The sequence below is a fragment of the Ptiloglossa arizonensis genome, chromosome 11 (genome assembly GCF_051014685.1).
Source record: "Ptiloglossa arizonensis isolate GNS036 chromosome 11, iyPtiAriz1_principal, whole genome shotgun sequence".
Lineage (NCBI taxonomy): Eukaryota > Metazoa > Arthropoda > Insecta > Hymenoptera > Colletidae > Ptiloglossa > Ptiloglossa arizonensis.
Genome location: NC_135058.1, coordinates 5,252,590 through 5,275,407, shown reverse-complemented (window position 1 = coordinate 5,275,407; position 22,818 = coordinate 5,252,590). Strand labels below are relative to the sequence as shown.

Sequence of the window (22,818 nt, the reverse complement as noted above, 5' to 3'; positions counted from 1 at the left end):
TTAAAAATGTTAATAGTGAATAAATTTTGTATAATATAAAATAAATTTCGATAAAATACAAACATTTTAAATTAATAGAAAGAAAAACAAATATTTAAAAAACAGAATTAGTTTTTATATTATAAATCAAGTAGATTAAATTCATTATTTTGTAATTGAATAAAATTTTAATGTATTATTAAATACTCCATTGGAATGTTTTTTTACAAAGAAATTAAAACTAAATTTTAATAAATGCAATTCATGGAATAATGCTGTTATTTTAAATAATATTCATTAATGAAATTATTGATTAAAAAAGTTCTAAATTGTTTATTGTTTTTACAAATTCGTAATATTTAAGAAATTCACATTTTTTTTAATGTGACATTTAGCTTAAAAAATAATTATAAATATATTATTGCTATGACTAAGTTGTGTATTGTAGAATGTTATCACATATATGATAGTTATAACTATTGATACATGTTATGCAATTACGATTCATTATTTATCGTGTAAACGATGTAGTTTGATTATTGTTCTATAATGACATGATAATGGAAGTACTAATGTATAAAAATGCTAAGATTCTTTGTATATAATCACACGCATACACACGCGCATACACAACACGTTATAAATCACTGTATCGTTCGACATTCTTGACTAAACAATTGGGTAATAGTTGCAAAAGGAAATCAAAATTTGGAGTAAACTATATTTTCGCTTGATGTATATAATTTCAATTTTTACTTAAATTATTATTTAAATTTGTCAAACAAATTTCCATTCCTAAACACCCTGCCCTTAAAGCATTCTTTTCTATACTATTTCATATGGTGCTCATAAACAATGTATAGCATAATATTGCAATTAAAAATATGCGTCCTACATTGAGTTCGATGCTCGCGCCTGTAGATACAATAAAACGATCCAATCCCATAGACCAAACGAGTGGTAGAATTAATATAAAACCTAATAGTAAATACCAAAATCGTCGACTAACATTCTTCAATGAAGTTTCACATATGTTTATAGCTTCTTTCAATGAATCTTTAACGTCTATATTTACCCGTTGAGACTCATCTATAAGGATAAAGATTTGAGATGTATTTACAATTTATACAATTTATACAATTTGATATGAAACTATGCTTCTTAACTTACCAAGACTGAATTTAAAACTTGCCATAATAGCCTCATAATCAGAGTAATTAAAATCTTTGCAAGATACACGTTTCGGGAAAGGATGTTGAAAATTTGTTATCTCTATCTACAAATAGTATATTGTTGATATATTCAACTAGTAACTAGTATTTATTATTACTAGTATTATTTAACATACTTTATAATTCTTTGAATCCAAGTACAAAATGTGATCTATATGTTTTCCTTCAGGGAATGTTCTTGCAAGTTTTAAACTAGTATAACTATTATTGGCACATTCATTAGTTCCTAAATTGTTTGAGTTACTTGGGCAAGTATCTGCTAAATCCACACCACCACATATGAGTTTATAAGTTAAATCTTATGGTTCTATATTAACCACTATCAAATGCTTGTAAAACTCTATGTGCTGCATACTCATCACTGTGTCTATTGTATTCTGCATGTAACTAAAGTATTAAATACATTATATATTTGTTAACTTTTTAAGGGATATATAAATAGAGTAGAAAAGTTTTTATGAACAAACTTACATGTGTAATATAAATATGTACATTCATATTATAAATTTTAAGTCTACAAAGTCCAACATCTTTTCCACCAAACCAATCTCCATGATATACTTTGTGCACATATCGAATCAAAGGCCATTTGTAAAACATTACATCTTGGATAGAATATCGTGATAAAATACAAACTCCTGACCCAAGAACACCACTATGTATTTATAAATATTAAATCTTAAATAATTTAATATTGTATTATTCAAATATAATATATTTTTGAGATAATAACTATATAGTTACCTATAAAAATAATGAGAATAAGGTAGTTGTTCTTGCATTTTGGATTTCATCATTTTGAAATCTTGACTGGACCATACTTCTTGTAAACAAATAATATTATAATTTTCAATAATAAATTTCATTGTAATTGCTTCCATACGAACTTTTCTGTTTTTTTGAAATATATGGTATCCCCCTGTAATACATAATGAATTAAAGAGACGAACGTGTTAAAAAGTATTTGTACATAATAATTAATTAAAAAATATATAAGTTATTGTAAAAATATTTAAATTAAATGCATATATGAATTAGTAAAATTAACATTTATTATATTAATAAAATAATAGTTTACCAGCAATTCAAAGTTAAAACATTTATTGATACTTCGTCTGTCATCTTATAAAAATTCTTAATCATACATATTTTTTCTGCAAAATAAATGCGATATGCATGGTTTTGTCGATATAATTTTGTTCGAAAATTCACTATAGTCACATTGTTTGCACTTGACATAACAATTCTATCTAAACTTCAAACTTTAAATTACTCAATCATTATAATAAAAGTGGCAACAAAATTTCTTAAAATACCTAGTTACAATTTTTATAGTCAATTTCTTTACATTCAAATATCGCCTATTTAAATTTATTTGTTTTATCTTCATAAATTAACGATGGTTAATTAGTCAAGCTGTTTATTCGCAAATCGTATTTTAAAACTTTCGAGAACAAGAGAGAAACACTCATTTCTCGACTCATCAAAGCTGCGAAGTGCAAAGCTCACGGACTGTGGCTGTTGCATTAGTGTAGTGATAGGGAAAATTTCACTATTTGCTATGTGACATTCGTGATCTAGCCAGTATGATCTATATGCGCTTCTACATGCACTTTTCTCTCATTATCCTTATATTGCAGGACAATAAAATAGTATATTACTATTTATATATATAAATCATAATTTGTATGAATTTTATTACATGTGTAATGTACATATACAATTTATTCAGGGCACAACTTCCTTCTGTTTTGGTCCTGCCCAAAGTCACGTGATTTTATTAGCACTTTCCAAGCTTTCGTTAAATAACATAAAGTGCTATTCACACATCTCCGTGCGTGCAAGTTGTGTATATGTATAGAGTGCAAGTAATGTTGATAGGATACTCACCCTATGTTTTCCAGCAAGAGGGTGGAGTGTAGAATTTCAATTGTATACATTTACGATATAATTTTACATTATTGGGTCAAAATGTATTAATTATATCGTAAACCATTTGAAAACTATTTTATTTTGTCATAGAAAGATATAAGTTTCTTGCATATTAAGTCCCTAGATACGTAACCTTCCTGGAGGTAAGTAATATAAAACTGACAATTACTTTGGGTGACTCTTTATTTTCAATTTTTAATTTCTATAATTATTAACTTATACAAGTTTCAAATTTAAAAAATATCACTTAGTAATTGTAAAAAATCAATATTATATATTGATGTAGAATGGGATTTAAGTGTTAACAATACAAACAAAATTGTTTCTTTTATGCAGAAGTGCTTCTAAATCGAAATGTCTACTGATAAAGTAACCTTGGGTGATGCTTTACGCAATGTTGATGTACTCGATGAATTTACATTGCCAGATGAACAACCATGTATTGAAGCGCAACCTTGTTCTGTAGTATATCAAGCTAATTTTGATACTAATTTCGAAGATAGGAATGGTTTTGTTACAGGAATTGCTAAGTACATTGAAGAAGCTACTGTTCACGCAAGTTTGGTAATTATATGGAATACCATTAATACGTAATAAAATATGAAGCTGATTTTTGTTGAATTATATTAGCTTAAAACAATGTAATATTCATAAATAATAAATCATTTTTTCTTTATGACAATAAATATATTAGGTTTAATTGTACTTGTATGAAACTGTGACTAGCATTTAATTTGTCCTTTAGTATTATATTTAAAAATATAACTTTTTATCTTTATTTTAAAGAATGAATTATTAGAAGAAGGTTTAAAACATGCTGTAATGTTATATACATGGAGATGTTGCTCTCGTGCGATTCCTCAACCAAAATCTAATGAACAACCAAATAGAGTAGAAATTTATGAAAAGACAGTAGAGGTATTAGCACCAGAAGTTAATAAGTTATTAAATTTTATGTACTTTCAAGTAAGTATGAAAGTGTTTAATAATTTTACCCTTCTTGTGGTTATATATACATGTGTTAAATTAATATAATATATTTTTTTAGAGAAAGGCAATTGAAAGATTTTCTGGAGAAGTGAAACGCTTGTGTCATCATGAAAAAAGAAAAGACTTTGTTTCTGAAGCATATTTGCTTACTTTAGGAAAATTTATTAATATGTTTGCAGTTTTGGATGAGTTAAAGAATATGAAATCCAGTGTCAAAAATGATTACTCAACATATAGGAGGTAACTGATATCTTATTAACTCACTATGTTAGGTTTTGACAAAAATATTGATGAAATATAATTATTTTCTTATTTCAGAGCTGCTCAATTTCTTAAAGTCATGTCAGATTCTCAGACATTACAGGAATCACAAAACTTATCAATGTTTTTAGCTACACAAAATAAAATTCGTGATACTGTGAAAGAAAATTTGGAAAAAATTGCAGGCTATGAAGAATTACTTGCAGATGTTGTCAATATATGTGTCCACATGTTTGAGACCAAAATGTATTTGACACCAAATGAGAAGCATATGTTAGTAAAAGTCATGGGATTTGGCCTATTTTTAATGGATAGTGAACTATGCAACATCAATAAGCTAGACCAAAAAAAGAAATTAAAATTAGACAGAATTGATAGAATTTTTAAAAACTTAGAAGTAGTACCACTATTTGGTGACATGCAAATTGCACCTTTTAATTACATCAAACGGTCTAAACACTTTGATGCATCAAGGTGGCCATTGTCTTCATCATCAAATAATATAAGTCCACAAGCAGATCTTATGGTACATCTTCCACAAATTAGGGAAGATCATGTAAAATACATTAGTGAATTAGCAAGGTAAAGATGTATATTATTTACAATATATAATCCTGTAAAAAGATACCAACTTATAACTCTATATGGAAAACATTACCGTTATAAATTATAATATAGATACAGTAATGAAGTAACTACAACATATAAAGAATGTGGTAGTGATGCAGAAAATCGAGATACTGCTGAATTAGCACTGCGTGGATTGCAATTACTTTCCCAATGGACAAGTGTAGTAACAGAACTTTATAGTTGGAAACTTCTTCACCCTACTGACCATCATATGAATAAGGAGTGTCCACAGGAAGCTGAGGAATATGAAAGGGTAATACACATTTTGTACTGCTAATTCAATTAATAATATAATGTGCATTTACACATTTTACTTTGTTAGGCTACACGTTACAATTACACAGACGAAGAGAAATTTGCTTTAATAGAAGTTATTGCTATGATTAAGGGGTTGCAAGTTTTAATGGCACGTATAGAAACTGTTTTTATTGATGCTATCCGTAGAAATATATACGCGGAATTACAAGATTTCGTGCAACTTGCTCTACGAGAACCGTTGCGTAAGGCAATAAAAAATAAAAAAGATCTAATTAGAAGGTTTGTATGTAATTAACATACATTTTATAGAAATATAAAGTTTTTTTTTGTATAAATATAATTTTATATAACTAATCTACAATTTAAATTGTTTACTGCTTTTTGTTTAGTATAATTGTATCTGTAAGAGAAACTTGTGCAGATTGGCATTTTGGAGTAGAACCATTAGGGGATCCGGCACTAAAAGGAAAGAAAGATCCTGATAATGGATTTGGTATAAAGGTACCACGAAGAAATGTTGGTAAGATTAAAAGATGATTAAATTCTTTAATATTGTAAATTTTCAACTGTTTTAAAAAAATGTGTTTTCTTAGGACCTTCTTCAACACAGCTTTATATGGTTCGTACTATGTTAGAATCATTAATTGCTGATAAAAGTGGTGGTAAACGTACTTTGAGAAAAGACATTGATGGCCAATATCTTGTACAAATTGATCAGTTTCATAAAACTAGTTTTTATTGGAGTTATCTCTTAAATTTTAGTGGTAAGTACAATTAGTTATAATTTTCATGTCACAGTATTTTACTAACATATTCTCTCTTTTTTAGAATCATTACAAGACTGTTGTGATTTATCCCAATTATGGTACAGAGAATTTTATCTGGAAATGACCATGGGCCGAAAAATACAGGTAATTGAAAATTCGTTCAGAAGACATTTTCTCTATACTCAGAGTAAATAAACAATTTAATGGAAAATATTAGTCAATGTTCTTTTTTCATACATTCAATTTCTAATAAACATAGTGCTAAACGATAAAGTAGTGTTTTGTGTGTTTGATTTTATGACCAGAAATGCCAAGTTCGTCATCAACATAATGAAGAGTGCAGCGACTTGATTACTATGGAGAAACGTATTCAGGTATTCTGTTAGATACAGAGTCATTGTAGCAATGTTATATATGCATAGTAACCATCAATGTGATTTACTGCTTTTATTATTACTACATTCTTATGTAAATTGTAATTGCATTTTGCATTATAGAATTTATTTTCTTGCATTTATTGTACTTCTGATATTCAACGAAAATAATTTCAAATCATGGAACTATTTTATTTAAAATTCATATCCATTAATATTTATACCCATATCTTTTTTCATATTTAATAGTAGTTTTTATTTTAAGCAAATTATTTTGCAAATGTAGAGAAATATTTGCATGTTTAAAGCAAGCACGATGTAAGTTGTAAAAGGGGAAATTAATTTGATAATTTTGTTTTATTTCGGTTTATTGTTTTATGTGTAGCATATATTAAACAATGAAATCAATATGTGTGTGTGTGTGTGTGTGTGTGTGTGTGTGTAATGATAGTTTTATTGAAGCAAACAAAATTTCTAATATTACACTTTTAAAATGTACTATTCTTTATTTAATCACTTCATTAAAATTTAGAGTTTGTAGTTGGTACTATGCTGTAATGTATCAGTGCTAAAGTCTTTTTATATTAGTTTTAAAATTTATTGATATGTGTTCCAGTTTCCTATCGAAATGTCCATGCCATGGATATTGACTGACCATATATTGCGAAGCAAAGAACCATCAATGATGGAGTACGTAAAATTATACTATATTTGTGATTTGAAAAACGTGTTGTACAATACTATAATTGCTTTTAGGTATGTTTTATATCCACTTGATTTGTACAATGATAGTGCATTGTATGCTACAACAATATTTCGTAAACAATTTCTTTATGATGAAGTAGAAGCAGAGGTAAATTTATGTTTTGACCAGTTTGTTTACAAGCTTAGTGAACAAATTTTTGCTCATTACAAGCAATTGGCTGCAAGTATACTACTGGATAAAAGGTTTCGAGTAGAGTGCGTTGCTTTGGGAGCATATTTACTTCCATATCCGCGTGCTAATAGATACGAAACTTTATTAAAACAAAGACATGTTCAATTATTGGGAAGAAGTATTGATTTAAATAAGTTAATTACGCAGCGTATTAATGCAGATATGCAAAAATCATTGGATCTAGCAATTAGTAAATTTGAATCTGGTGATATTACAGGAGTTGTGGTGGGTTAAATAATTTGATTTAATAATTTAGTTCCATGTCCAATTTACAATAAAAATATATTTATTATACTTTGTATATTTCAGGAATTAGAAGGACTTTTACAAGTTAATCGTCTTACTCACAAACTTTTAAGTAAATGGCTTGCATTAGATGAATATGATGCAATGTTCCGGGAAGCAAATCATAATGTTCTAGCTCCATATGGAAGAATCACGCTTCATGTATTTTGGGAACTAAATTATGACTTTTTGCCAAATTATTGTTACAATGCAGCAACAAACAGGTATAATAGTATTACAATTGAATATAGTACAAAATAATTTTAATAATTTGTTAGTTAATTAACAGTAAATAAAGTAAAACTTTATAATTATACATATATAAAAAGTAAGTAATTATACTAAAAATGAAATATCTGTTCTAGATTTGTAAAATGTCGTGGACTTCAATTTGTGCAACCAGTACATAGGGATAAGCCCCCACAAATGTCTCATCACTATCTTTGGGGAAGTAAACAATTAAATTTAGCATATAGTACACAATATGGGCAATATTCAGGATTTGTTGGTCCACAACACTTCCGTACAATGTGTAAACTTCTTGGATATCAAGGTATTGCAGTGGTAATGGAAGAACTTCTAAAAATTGTGAAGTCTTTAATTCAAGGAAGTTTGCATCAATTCACTAAAACCTTAATGGAGGCTATGCCAAAAGTCTGTAAACTACCCAGATACGACTATGGATCCCCTGGTGTATTGGGTTATTATCATGCCCAATTAAACGACATTGTGCAATATCCTGATGCAAAAACTGAGCTTTTTCATAATTTTCGCGAGTTTGGTAACACAATTTTGTTTTGTCTCTTAATGGAACAAGCTTTATCGCAAGAAGAAGTTTGCGATTTATTACATGCAGCGCCATTTCAAAATATACTGCCTAGACCTTACTGTAAAGGTGAAGTTTTTAAATTATGAAAAATAAAACATTTGTATTTGAAAGTATTTAAATAATTTTAATTTTAGAGGGTGAGAAACCGGAAACCAAGCAGAAACGACTTGAAGCTAAATATGCAGCTTTACAAATTGTTCCAAATGTAGATAAACTAGGTACAGCGAAGGTAAGCAACAAAAAGCATATTATAAAAAGTATAGAATTGATAAAGATACATAACATGTCTATATTACAAAATAGAGATGTAGCTTGTATACGTATTTTGAGGGAGCTTTAAATGATTTTTATAGCAAGCAATGATTGCCAGGGAGGGTGATTTATTAACACGAGAACGGCTTTGTTGCGGTTTGTCAATATTTGATGTGGTACTTGGTAGATTGCGCAGTTTCTTAGACGACCCTATTTGGGTTGGTCCACCTCCTGCAAATGGAGTAATGAATGTAGATGAATGCACAGAATTTCATAGATTATGGAGTGCACTACAATTCGTATATTGTATTCCTGTTGGAGAAACAGAATTTACTGTTGAGTTAGTACTCTATTATTTCAACATTATTTCTAATAGAAGTAAAACGGAAAACTGTATAATATTATTCCTATTACAGAGAATTATTTGGTGAAGGCTTGCATTGGGCAGGATGTGCTATGATAGTATTACTTGGACAGCAGAGGCGATTTGAAGCACTTGATTTCTGTTATCACATTCTGAGAGTACAACGTGTAGATGGTAAAGACGAAAATGTTAAAGGAATTGTAAGTATCCATGTATAAATGGTATTTGATTAAATATACTTTTGTTAATAATATATATATGTGTGTGTACATACATATTTATAAATAATGAATGTTTTGGTCATATTAAATAGCATTTAAAAAGAATGGTGGATAGAATTAGAAGATTTCAAGTACTAAATTCGCAAATTTTTGCTGTATTAAATAAGTATTTGAAGAGCGGAGATGGCGATGCAACAAGCGTTGAACACGTTCGATGTTTTCCACCTCCTATTCATCCCTCACTTGCTCATGCACAACAGCAACATTATCATACACCAGAGTACTTGCGTCAAATGAATCATCAGTAAAGTAATATAACAAGCAGGCATATTTGTAATTCAACATAATCAAGGCTGAGTCTTATTTTTAAATAACTCGTATTTTTTAGTAATAATTTAATGTAAAATGTAATAACATTTTGAAATATTTATTTGATTTTTTAAAAATAAATTTTGAACATTTATTAAATTGCATTTTGTATTTTTATCAGTACTTTTGATATAAAAGTATCTACTTAAGTAATCGTTAACAAGCTGAGTAATTTATTATACTAAAATCACTCAGACCTCTTTTGCTTTTGTGAAACAAAACTATAACATCAATCATGATATGTTGTATATGATAATAAATATATTGCTTGTTTCTACATGATACATTACTATACAAAAAGTATCGGTAATATTTAACATATTTGAAATTAATTACTAACAATATTCATATCCTACGTTTAAATTTCTATGTTTAAAATATAATACTTTTATTATCATTAATTTTTTTATATATATACAGAAATGTATGTACTCATTATTTGGAAAGTGTAGATTATTTCTGTACTAAGTTTCACTTTTTATGCTAAGTGTTATACAATATCAGTATTATTTATTATAAGTTAATAGAATATGTAATTTAAATTTCATAATGTATTATGAGATTTTTAATTATGAAGTGTAAAATATAAGAAGTGTATGAAGCATCTGTAATCACAATGATAAACATCTAGTGAATAGTTATTATTTAGAAAAGTTTGTTTGTAAACCTATATAATCCATGCATAATGAACTTCTACTATTGTTTTAGGTATAAAAAGAATTGTATGATAAGTAACTTATTGTAAATTACAAAGTGTACAATGCAATGGTTAAAAATTAGTATTCCAAAGTGTGTACTTTATATTTTTAGGAAGATAGACAAAACGATCAAATTTTTAATTCTGTACTCTTTTCTTCCTCTTATATATTTTTAGAAGTGTATTTTTTAATTTAAATATATAGAATATTTAGTTTATCATATACTATGGATGCACAAACTTGATATTAAGTCAAGCAATAAACAAATCTACTAAATAAAAGGAAATATTAGGATTTTATTAATATATATTTATATAATGAATTTATTTTGAAAAAGATATTTATTGAATTTCCAAAACTGAAAGGTGAATTTGGAAACCAATGTTTGTGCACTTTTCTAACTACTTGCAGTAAAAAACTAGCGAGTAGTCTATTATATGATTTACATGAAAAAGTAGAACTTCTATTTCTAATGTTGTAGATTATCAAGTGTACAAGTAAAAAAGATAGTTATTTTTTGTTTTCCCACATAGTTTTTACATTTCACAATATCAAAACAAATATCAAAAATTTAATCTAAATATAAAAAATTTTGATATACATTAAATTTATTATCAAATTTTGACAATGAAATTTAAATTCTACTAAGCATGGTTTATACAAATTTAATATGTAATTTTACTAAATAATTACATTAACACCACATTTTATTCTTACATTTAAACAAATATAATGTTTAATTTTTTAGTATAAATATATAATATTTAAGTTATCAATTAAGAGAAAACTTGTATGTCAAAACATGTTATCTTAGTATTATTTATATATCAGTGTTCAGTATCGTATGAACGATACATTCAATAACTCCTATGTATTATTATATTTAAAATTATAATTTTAATAATAAATATACAACATTTTACATGAATTTTTGTTTTTTCTATTTCTGAATTAAAGGTCTGAAAAAAAGTTCGATACATCATCAATTTTACTACTTGGAAGATTATGTTTTAATTGTTTCTGTTTTCCGCCTTTCACTCGTTCAGCGACATTTAAAGTTTCAAAATACTCTACATTCCAAAATTTGACATCATTATTGTGCGAAGAAGATGCAATTAAAGTACCATCGTTATTGACATCAAGAGTTTCAATGGAAAAATTATGTTGTCCTGCTATTCCAAGATGATGATGAGGAAACAAACTAGTAGCCCTGCACAATAACATAGCAAATATATATATTATTATATGTAGACCACATATTCTGCTTCACAATTTAGATTATTTCCTACCTAAGTATTCCATCTTCTCCTCCTGTTATTACAACATTTTCAGTAATTGGGACCATACAATTTATGGCCTTCTTAGTTATACTGGGAAATTCATCTGAGTGAAGACCAAATTCCCCCCAATTATATACATACATTTTACCCTTACTGGTACCCACCAAAATTTTAGTTTCATTTTTAAATATACCAAGGCATGTTAATTCCTCTTCATATTCTTCTGACTATTAAAAGATTTACTATTAAGATTAGATAACATACAGTATTTATAGCTATTTACCTGCACATGCATTTTTTTTCCTGCAATATTGAATGTAGTAAGGGATCCATCTCCACTAGCACATACTAAATATTTTGCTTCTCTATTTGTTACAATAGAACTTACATAATCTTCCATTTTTTTTAATGAAAATGTAGGTGTATTTCCTTTTTCTCTAAGATCCCACACTGAAAATATTTATATGTATATAAAACATAACATTAAAAGGGAAAAATAAATATAATTACTTACATTTTACTACACCATCATCATCACCTGTTGCAAACATGTGTTCTCCAATTACAGTCATTGTATATATTGGTTCTCTAGGACATAAATTAATTATCAATCATATATCTATGAAGACTATCAAGGAAAAATATTGAATGTCCATATATGGATCATCTATTGCTAAATGAAAAGTACTATCAAGATAAGATTTAAAAGTGAAAGAAGAAAGTATTATCTAATAGAGAATGTAATTTTAATTTTTGAGATATGGGTAAAAATAATGCTAACTAAAAAGAAGGATTGTTTACCTGAGTTTTAAATTTATATTAATTAATTTTAGAAATTCCTTTTGCTTTTTCCACATACTTTCATAACACTGAATGTTTTTTATAGTAATTTCAATAATAGAGAATGTTCGTTATATTTTTTATTTATTTAATTTCCTTAAGCATCAACTCCTTTAGACTTTCAAACTTTGACGGTTAGTTTACAAAAAATATGTATTCTTGGACATTCCCTATTTTCTCCAATAGTCTTCATGTATGTATGTGCAGAAGCTTCGTTAGATTAGGAAAGTATTTTTATACATACTCGTGTGCATTTTCATATAGCCTTTTTAACTTCTCAGTTTCTACATCAGTAAGCATTATAGATAAATCTTTGCCAGTTGAATATAAAATTGTACCACTTTCATTAAACTCTATATCGCGGCATGCTTTAATGTGTAATTCTAAAGTTGATACAAGTTCTGTTTCTGTATTGTTGTACTTGTATCTAATGTATAAAAAATTATATATGTATATATATTAAATTATACAATATTATTATTATTTATAATTATTGTATAATATTATGTAAATATAAAATTTACAAGTAAACATCTCCAACAATGTTTGCAACAGCAATCATATCTGAATTGGGATGAAAACATATATCTACTACATGATCCTCTGTTGTAATAGGTCGGGGATGATTTGTATGTGCATCCTTTGATCTAATTATTGCTTTTACAACTTCATCTTCTTCCTTATCTTCATTTAACAAACCTGGTTCTACATCTGTACCTTTAATAGCAATAATAAAATAATTCTTTGTGATTTTATAATTAATTAGAAATATATATTATTAGACATTAAATATTATAATATATTGTATTAATCAATGATTTTAGCTCAATTAATTACAATTATATTATTTAAACTTATGTAAAACATACATGCATGAGTAAAAATTTGATTATTATTTGAATTAGAATCTTCTTCGTTACTATCATTTTCTGAATCAGATTCGTCACTGGATACTTGCATACTGTCATCGCTAGCATCACTTTCATGACTGTCATGAGTAAAACTACCTGTAAATTATCCACTTTCAGCTACTAGTAAGATATTTGGTTAGGTGCAGAAATCCACAAATCTCCTCGTATATATGAATAAATCATGAAATAAACCAATTAACTTTTATTGATTGCTATTGTTGTATCACCAGTTAACTTTGAACGAATATTTAACCTTTATAAACAGACGTTTTAAAACTAAAACATTGAACTTGGAACGATTCTTGAGCAGACAGCAGGATATTGCATTTTATGAAATATCTTGTTTTAACTTAATGAATTATTACATACGCATTAAAATCAATTTGGGTTAATTTATGGACAACGAATCTGCTAAAAATTGTCCAATGAAAATGCGTAAATAGTTAAAATTACATAAATCTGTTAAACATCTATAACAGAACAAATATTACTTTGATTTAAATAAATATACCTATTAACTTTTCTTCGTTGAAATGCATGATTGAAGAATACAAATTATCTTATGATTGCCAACTTTCTTTTATTATGCAGTATGTTTACAAAGCTCCTGTTATAGATGCCACGTGAGAATAGTAAAAATAAAAATTCTATGGCGAATCTTTATACACCTACACATTCTAACTATAATTCATCATTTTAAGATAGTACCACAATTACTATGAGATCCGGCACAATTTCTTTGGTAACCAAACAACATGATTTGCCACAGAATCTCATTCGTCCGTTGTGTTTCTGCCAGGGTATACCGTATACATGCTTTTAAGTAGAAATTATAACATTAACGTTAATAAAATTTATAAACGTACATACATATACACACATTCTTTACGGTACAATTTAAATTTAGACCTATTTTAAGAAAACAATATTATATAATGTAAGATATATATTAACAAAATAATTAAATTTATATTGATTTATGTTTGCTACATAAAAATATTTTGTGTAACTATTATAAAAATTATTATTTGATTATTTTATATTATTTTATTATATAACATAAAGATGAAGTACAATAAAAAAACTACATGATTGTAACAGGTTTATTTGATAGTGGGCATTTCTTTGAATATATTCAAATTTCTTTTAAAAACTTTCATTACTGTAATAATGTTTTAATGATAGTATTGAAATCGTTTTTTCAATAGTTTGTTATATTTTTTCATGTTCAACCTACTGTATGTCGAACCTACACACGCCTCTGATAAAAATAACGGTTCACATAGCAAACCAATGGGATTCCAAACACAAAATAACTATATGATAAACGAATAATGGAATTACCGAACTCTCCATTTTAGGGGGCGGTACTGTATACAGCAAGGAGCTACCATTCAGTTTCCCATCTAATGTACAGCAATTAGAATGATTAAAGTATGTAGTATGGTGGACCATGGCGCTACGCGGTTCAAGAAAAATATATTTTCATAAGTTGTAGAAACGATTCTTGTGTGTAGCCATTTATGCTTGAATACTTTTAACATGGAGACTCGAACAAACGAGATATTAACAACAGGCTCGGTAGCAACGGTTAAAGAAGAACCACTCGACCAAACTGGCGCGAAGCAAGACATGCAACAATCTCAAGTACAGGGCGTTTGCATTGAAGAAGAATGCGAACAACGTATTGAGTGCACAACTGAAGGCCAGGAAAATGAAACGCGTACATTTTTATCAAAATGTGTGTTTTGTGGAAAAACGTTTGTTTTTGGTGACGATCCGAAACTTTTAGAATGTTTACATGCATCATGCTCAGCATGTGTCAACAGTAAACTGAGCGATCACAATACATCGGTCGACGTGGATGTTTTATGTAAGTCTATATTATGTACTCATATTTCTTAATTTTTTTATATTCTGAATGGAATATAAATGTTCTTCAAATGTTTATGAAAGTAGTTTTCGCTTTCAGTACTTACACAACAATATTTTAAAACATTTTAAATAGTTTATCTATAACAAACAAAAGAAATTATAATATTTGTTTTTATATTTAATTAAACTGTTTATTTTAAACAGTTTACAATAATATTTTTTATGACAAATATATATATATATGTATTGTTACAGTGGAAAGCAATGTGATTGCTTGTCAAATTTGTAATGTTACTACTCAAGCAGACAATTTAATTGAAAACAGATTTCTTTCAAAGTTTATAGAGGAAGATAGTAGTCCAGGTACTGATGATGAATCTAAAGAAACAGAAGAAGAAAAAAAATGCACCAGCTGTCATGATAATGCTAATGCTACCAGTTGGTGTGTAGAATGTGAAGAATTTATCTGTCAAAACTGTGTTATGGTAATAAAACTGCAATATTGCTATGCATTTGTTGCTTACATATCTTCGATAGCTAATTATAAATTATTTTGAATTTTCCATTCTTTAAGGCACATCAAAGATTAAAAATAACAAAGGATCACACCATTAAACCAAAGGATGAAGTTGCCAATGATAGAGATAATGTTAAAAAGAACAACAAAAAAATACCTGGCTATTTATTTTGTACAATTCATTCACACGAACAGTTGTCTTTATTTTGTCAAACTTGTGATAAACTTACTTGTAGGGACTGTCAGTTAAGTGAACATAGAGATCATAAGTACAAATTCATTCATGAAATTGCTGCTGAAACACGTGCTTCTGTATCAACTTTACTTAAAGAAGTTAGGTAATTCTTTTGTCATTTCATTTTATTTATGCTATTTTTACTCACAGACATTAAATTTGATCATCAATAATTATATTTACCATGAATTTCTGTTTTTAGTTACAAACGAGTTTTACTGAAAAGTGCAATGAAAGTTATAGAGGATAGGCAAGTTCTTATTCTGGAAAAGAAAAAAAATTTAGTACAAGATATAACACAAATGGTGGTGCAGTACGTTATTATTAAGTTTATATATAAAATTATTGGAACAAAACAATATTGCTCAGTTGTGTAATTTTCATTCTCAGATTAACAAATGCAATTAATACACGAGGAAAGCAATTAGTTATGCGTTTGAATGAAGTTTGTGATCAGAAGCAAAACACACTAAATGAGAAAAAAGTTGCTTTAGATCAATTATCAAAACTTACAGATCATTGCATTCAATTTGTGGCTCATGCCTTAAAAAAGGGTTCGGATATGGAATTACTTTATAGTAAAAAGTATGTATTTAGTTACTGTTATGGGTAATGTGAATATAATTACATTTATTCCATATATTATTGCAGATCTGTTACAAGTCATTTGCAAAGAATAAAGAGCAGACGAGCTGACATTCCAAATCCAGAAATACCTGTTAGAATACATTTATCCTTGGAAAAAGTACCAGACTTGATAAAAGGTTAAATTAATATAAATAGGTGCTTAATTACGTTACTCAATATAGGAAGTTTATGGTATTCCTATAAACTAGAATTAGTTTATTCTCTTAATTATAATAATGCAGTAAGACATTATATAAAATTTAAATTTCTACTTAACTTTTAGTGGTTTCATCAATTGGGGCAATAGTTGTGGATGGTAGAGTATATCCTTCTATATCCCCACTGGCTGGAATAAGTACACCATCTATGTCATACAATGAATCTCAGTCAGAGCAGAAACAAACAACTAATCTAACAAGTATACCCATGGATGGTTCTTCTATACCTGTACAATTACCTCCTACGACACAGCAATCAAATAATATGCAACAAAATTCCTATCAACAAGTGCCTCTTCATTTAACATCTCAGCAACAACAACAGCAGCAGCAGCAGCAACAGCAGCAGCAGCAGCAACAACAACAACAACCACAACAACAGCAACAAACGCAATCACAAAATTATATGCAACATTATCCTATGCCGCCTCGATCATCACCACAGGCACATCAACCACGTGTGCCATATGCAGTTAACTTTAACAACAGATTACAACAACCACTAATGATGCAACCGCGCCCATTGGGGAGTTGCCATCAACAAGTAACATCGTCTACACATCCTCATCAACAAGTTCACATAGATCAACTTGGACAAAATACAAGTTTGCGTGGGCTTCTTGCACATAATCCACCTCCTTACCGACCTTCTACAAATCATGTACCATATCGATTACCACCTTATAGGTATCCTCCAAACAATTCTCAACGACCGGTACCGCAACATACGTATCAATCAACGAATACATCTTCTATGGTATCTGGTATAAGGCTTCAACAGTGTAATCCAACCTCTCCATCTACACAACATTTAAATTATCCTGTGCCACAGCCTACTGCAGCTCGTTGGCACATACCCCAAAATATTAATCCCTGTCTTCCTTATTATCCTTCTCGTCATCAAGCTACACCTCCAATGCCAGTTCCTATCAATGATACTTATAAAATAACATTAAAAAATCAACAATCAAATACCAATCAAAAATACAATACACAAACAAACACTACTTCCGATAATCCACCCCAATCACAAAATTCAGTATCTGTTGGCCATACAGTCAGCTCATCAGTACCTAAAACACCTAGTCCTGTTCCTCCTGGAAAATCGGATGAAACAGAAAAGAGTTTGGACAAGTTTTGCCAAAAATCTTTAAATGATTTAATGCTTACTATTGCAAAATTAGATAGTAATGGAATCGTTGTAATACCAGAAGCCCAACGAAATCAATTGGATTCTGCTCAAGTAGATAGTTCAACTGATGAGGGAATGAATCCAATGGCTGAAAATTCATCAGGTATTTTAGTGTCTTAGATAAAGAATTGGTATCTTATGCTATTCTAAACGTTCTAAATAAAATGTATAATACACATATGAAATTAAATTTGAAATATTTTTAGAAAAATTATAATAAATAATACTAAAGTAATAAATGCACGTACATAATTATATGTTTTGTAGATAATTCAAAAACTGCTGCAGCATCCATGACAAAAGATGATCCTAATGAAGACTGGTGTGCAGTATGCATGGATGGAGGAGATGCAGTACTATGTTGTGATAAATGCCCAAAAGTCTTCCACTTATATTGTCATATTCCTAGCTTAAAGTCATTTCCTGAGTAAGTAGTATAGTTTATATGAAATATATTTTATAATTGATATACCAAATTTTTATGTTATCAGTGAAAGCGAAACTTGGCAATGTATGTTATGTACAAATGTACTTGATTGCTCGGATGACTCATCTGGAGAGAAAAGGCCAAACACGATGAGTACGAAAGAGTTACGAATTGCACAAAGAATTGTGTTGGAACTTTATTGTCAGTATGAACAAAGTTTACCTTTTCGCGAAGTTGTTTCTAACGAGGTAAGTTTGTGATGTAGAAATTTATGTATATTAAAAACTTAAGAGGTACAAAAATAATTAGTTATTTAACTTGCTATTAATAGATAGTTGAATATCATCGTATTATAAAGAAACCAATTGCATTAGACGTAATTAGAGATAAATTAAAACCTGATCATCCAAATCATTACACGGATTTAAGACAAGTTATGGCGGACATTAGATTAATGTTCAAGAATGCTTTTACATACAACCCTGTAAGTTTTATTACAAAACTAAAAATTATATAGAATTTTTATATCGACAAAATTATTTATTGTACCTACATAATCTTATTTCGTTTAGGTTGAGTCACAAGTATATCAAGAAGCTCGCCATTTAGAAGAATTTTTTGAAAAACTGTTGCTAAAGTGGGCGCCAAATTATGCTTATGACGATCCTTTTCTTTCGGCTGTTAAAGACGAAGATGAGGAAGTGTTCCCGCCTAATAGAAAATACCGACGTATAGTGACTGATTAATCTTCACTTTTCACAACTGAGCACTTGGAAGAGTATGTTATTTTTAAAACACATAGCAGAATTATATTTCAAAGCAGCCCTTTGACATTTTTTTATTTACATTAAATATTGCTTTTCGTGTTTAATAAATTGATATAGTACATTATAAATGTTTAAAAATACTAACAAAGCATTTGAACACAGGACAGACATTTATATTTGTAGTATAATATTGTTCGGGTTTTTTGTTTAACAACAAAAGTTTTACATTCTATTGCACGAATTTATAAATTAACGGTGAATGTATTTTTATTGACAATTTCTGTTCATAAAATACTTGAGTGTTTGTTACTATTCGTAAATTTATCATGAAGTCAATTTCTGAAATACTTATTATTGAGTTGTACAATTCAGTAGATTATTAAAGAATAATTATATTAATTTTACAATGAAGTATTTCAGTAAATACACAAGTATATTTTTTATAAAGTATTACGACTTTATATACATACTATCATTCTAATAAAATTAAATTCTATAGTCTAAACGTTGTATTACTTGTTGATAGAATGTTATAGTTGACTATGTTATAGAAAATATATTGATTGAAGATTTTACAAACATAATTTTCATAAATTTTTGGAGGGAATTGTTTATTCTTTCAAGAATACTCTGAAATATGCATGATATTTAATAATCAAATAGATGTTTGATTGGTTATGAGACAGTGTACTGAAATGGATTATATTAGCGTTCCAATTTTATAGTTACTTTCTTCTTTTACACTTAGTTTTGTTTAAATTAAGATGTTTTAATCCTGTCGCATTTACTTAATAGCGTTCAAATGTAGAGAACTTCTTGTCAGCTGCATTGGATTAAATATACACTATATAAGAAGGAATCAGTTTCACATAGGAATGTTAACTAAAATTTTTAAGATCTTTTTGCTTTCTACACAATTGTAATTTGTAATAAAGATTGTATAAGACGAATTAGTTGCGTCACTTTTTACATAATAAAAAGAAATTAATGTTTTAAAATGTTATTGTGTCATAAATAAAAACACATTACATATCAAAAAATAAACTTGTAATAAAACAAAATTAATTTATAACAATTTTATAAAGTTAATAAAATTATGTAACATTTGAAGTATATTGGATTATACTTTTAGAAGTTATAATAAAGTTAAACATTTTTTAAGACTCTAGAAAACAATCCATGTTAATTTCATATGTATATAATATAATTCACCTAATTTGCCAATCATCAATAATTTGTATTGTTTGCTCAATGGAAATATGTTTTAAGCTATTTATTATTTTGTTGACTTATGTATGACATTATTATGTTCAAATATGTACGAAATCTTCGATTTTTTAAACGAAACCACCGATATGCGGTTGTTGATATTATATAGACGATGCAGATAATACTTTCTCGTCTCATACTGATCAGGAATTCATGACCCCTTTTATCATTTCCATGTCATTTTCAAAATGATTATTTTGGATTAAAATAAAATTTCAACGTTATTGGGTATAAAAAATTAAAGCGAAACATGTCAAACATTAATTATTTTGGTAGTAATAGACGTTTCCTCTTACGGGAACTGGTGTTATATGATCTGAAATGCCTACTTGTTGGTGGTTTTACCGCGACCTCTGTTTAAGAATGGTGATTTTGGAAACTAATTTAACAGAACCATCTAAATCGATAAATGTAAAAAACTCGTTTTGTACATTATTTGTGATTCTATCAAGCATATCAATAAAAAAAATATATTTTAACAATAAATTCCATTTATTCTCACAAATGGAATGTGAAATATTTTAATACTGAGAAATTAAAAATATTTTCAATGTTGCAGCTATTCTAACAGCATAATACAATTTTTCAAACCCCTTTTATTCTCAGACCTCTCTTCTGTATTATGTATTTTATATTCTAAGAAAGAGATAATTTAGAATTTCATAAAGGAAAAGAAAGAAAGCTACTTGTGTTACTTGGAATTAATTTATTGAAGAACATCAAAGTTATATACGTATTTTTTAACTTTATTAAAATATTCAAAGTTCTATACATTTGCGTGCGCTACTAGATAGAAGCATTCAACTTATAGGAATTATTCTCACTTAGTTCAGACAGTCTATCATATAGAGGACTGATCTATCCGTACGCGTTCGACGATCGATGTCTATATTTGACAGTGTAGAACTAAATACATCTTAAGTATACAATTTACTGAAATTTTTCAAAACATTTGTTGGATTTTGAAATCACCTTCTATGCTTACAAAATTATTTACAGTTGCTTGTTTCACGTTGAAAAATGATCTTTATGCCATCTATTTTCTTCAATATCATATTCCTCTGATAAAAAGTTTGAAAATAAGACAAAATGACTTGCTAACATATGACAATTTTTGTTCGCAAAAAAGGTTGCAGAATATTTTAGAAATTACATTACAGTTTCAGGCATTTCGTGACATTTTGAAAGCTCTAAAGGAAATGGAAAATAAATAAGACTATATTTTTTTAATTTTAAGAAGAATTATTTTTAACAATTAAAACAAGTTGCATAAGAAATAATAAGCTTAATCTGATAAAGGTAAACACGATTAATGGAATATATAATAATAATATTAATAATCAGTAGTAATAACAATGGTTTTTATAGTCATGGTAATGGTAATAGCAGTAGTAAAGTAGTATAGTAATAGTAATAAGAGTAGTAGCAGCAGTAACAATAGTAATACTAACGATAATATTAGTTTTGTATTTAATACCAAAGTATGTACTTATATTTTGCAAAAAATAAATCTTCCTCGAGAAGACATTTTAATCCATCGATAAGGTTGTTAGTGACACGGATGGTAAGTGTGCTAAAATAGTATGCTCATAAACTAATTAGTAGAATACATTCATAGAACTGTAAAAGAAAAATATTTCAAGTTATAGTTATGTTAATATCTTATTTTAAGTTTTGTTTAAAAAATATATAGGGAATTAAAACACTTGGGTCATTTTAATATTTTCAAAAATATGATGGTTATAAAAAATAAAATGTATTTAATAAGGCCTTCCAAAAACAATTTTTTTCCAGATTTTATTTTTAAAAGTAGCATATAAAAGGTTATTTTAGATATCAATTTTTAGTAAGTTAATCAGTATAAACTATTTATATATTAAGGGAGATTATTATAAATTATTCAAGTTTTGTTTGATAAACATAAGTATAATTTAAGAAAATATATAATCTTGTTTTTTTAAATGTAACAAATAACCATGTGTCTAGTGAAATGTTGTCATTGGTCAATGTTTTTATTAGTAACCAATCGACGCATTATTTCTACCAATTCAACTAGTGATCGTATGCGATGTATATATAATATATATATATATCTCACATTTGAACTATCAAACGGTTTAATAGAAGAATAAGTGTCTCGTGTGTTAATACAAAAATATAATAATTACAAATTTAATTTATAATATATATCTCTACGCTTTTATCATTTGCTTTTATTCGAAGGTGTTCCAATAGACGTATTAAAGGATTCAAACACCGTTTTACAAGCCAATTTGTAAAAC

At 27.8% G+C, this 22,818-nt stretch overlaps 4 protein-coding genes across 9 annotated transcripts; 2 read left to right on the top strand and 2 right to left on the bottom strand.

Annotated features, from left to right (window-relative positions):
* Positions 1–329: 329 nt before the first annotated feature.
* On the bottom strand, positions 330–2,710 carry Nsmase (neutral sphingomyelinase). Its single transcript, XM_076323255.1, is given in 9 exon segments — positions 330–1,068; positions 1,150–1,255; positions 1,328–1,529; positions 1,531–1,598; positions 1,683–1,866; positions 1,956–2,110; positions 2,112–2,130; positions 2,290–2,365; positions 2,560–2,710. Coding segments are annotated over 8 exon segments (1,053 nt in total). The 5' UTR covers positions 2,355–2,365; positions 2,560–2,710; the 3' UTR covers positions 330–814.
* Positions 2,711–3,010: 300 nt separating this feature from the next.
* Positions 3,011–9,960, top strand: Sra-1 (Cytoplasmic FMR1-interacting protein Sra-1). Its single transcript, XM_076323254.1, has 19 exons — positions 3,011–3,286; positions 3,480–3,707; positions 3,930–4,109; positions 4,192–4,373; positions 4,452–4,976; positions 5,073–5,277; positions 5,347–5,561; positions 5,672–5,802; positions 5,876–6,046; positions 6,111–6,193; positions 6,355–6,423; positions 7,040–7,113; positions 7,180–7,585; positions 7,670–7,869; positions 8,011–8,540; positions 8,609–8,703; positions 8,828–9,066; positions 9,143–9,290; positions 9,404–9,960. The coding sequence occupies exons 2-19, from the start codon at positions 3,498–3,500 to the stop codon at positions 9,617–9,619; spliced, it is 3,879 nt and encodes a 1,292-aa protein (XP_076179369.1). The 5' UTR covers positions 3,011–3,286; positions 3,480–3,497; the 3' UTR covers positions 9,620–9,960.
* Positions 9,961–11,172: 1,212 nt separating this feature from the next.
* On the bottom strand, positions 11,173–14,189 carry LOC143152662 (WD repeat-containing protein 55 homolog). 6 transcript variants are annotated; one of them, XM_076323022.1, is made up of 8 exons: positions 14,082–14,189; positions 13,368–13,505; positions 13,023–13,215; positions 12,743–12,925; positions 12,173–12,246; positions 11,942–12,108; positions 11,668–11,885; positions 11,178–11,588 (listed from the first exon to the last, which is right to left on the bottom strand). In XM_076323022.1, the coding sequence occupies exons 1-8, from the start codon at positions 14,083–14,085 to the stop codon at positions 11,330–11,332; spliced, it is 1,236 nt and encodes a 411-aa protein (XP_076179137.1). In that variant the 5' UTR covers positions 14,086–14,189; the 3' UTR covers positions 11,178–11,329. The 6 variants fall into 6 exon arrangements, with proteins under 6 accessions (XP_076179141.1, XP_076179137.1, XP_076179136.1 ...); XM_076323021.1 differs by lacking the exon at positions 14,082–14,189 and adding an exon at positions 13,779–13,886; XM_076323024.1 differs by lacking the exon at positions 14,082–14,189 and adding an exon at positions 13,602–13,726 and having other exon boundaries at positions 11,180–11,588.
* A 672-nt stretch (positions 14,190–14,861) lies between these two features.
* LOC143152560 (E3 ubiquitin-protein ligase TRIM33) lies at positions 14,862–19,514 on the top strand. The gene is made up of 11 exons (XM_076322857.1): positions 14,862–15,282; positions 15,540–15,769; positions 15,859–16,139; positions 16,239–16,349; positions 16,427–16,621; positions 16,688–16,800; positions 16,947–18,176; positions 18,341–18,500; positions 18,565–18,748; positions 18,832–18,984; positions 19,073–19,514. Exons 1-11 carry the CDS (start codon positions 14,952–14,954, stop codon positions 19,244–19,246), a joined length of 3,162 nt encoding a protein of 1,053 aa, XP_076178972.1. The 5' UTR covers positions 14,862–14,951; the 3' UTR covers positions 19,247–19,514.
* Positions 19,515–22,818: the final 3,304 nt, after the last annotated feature.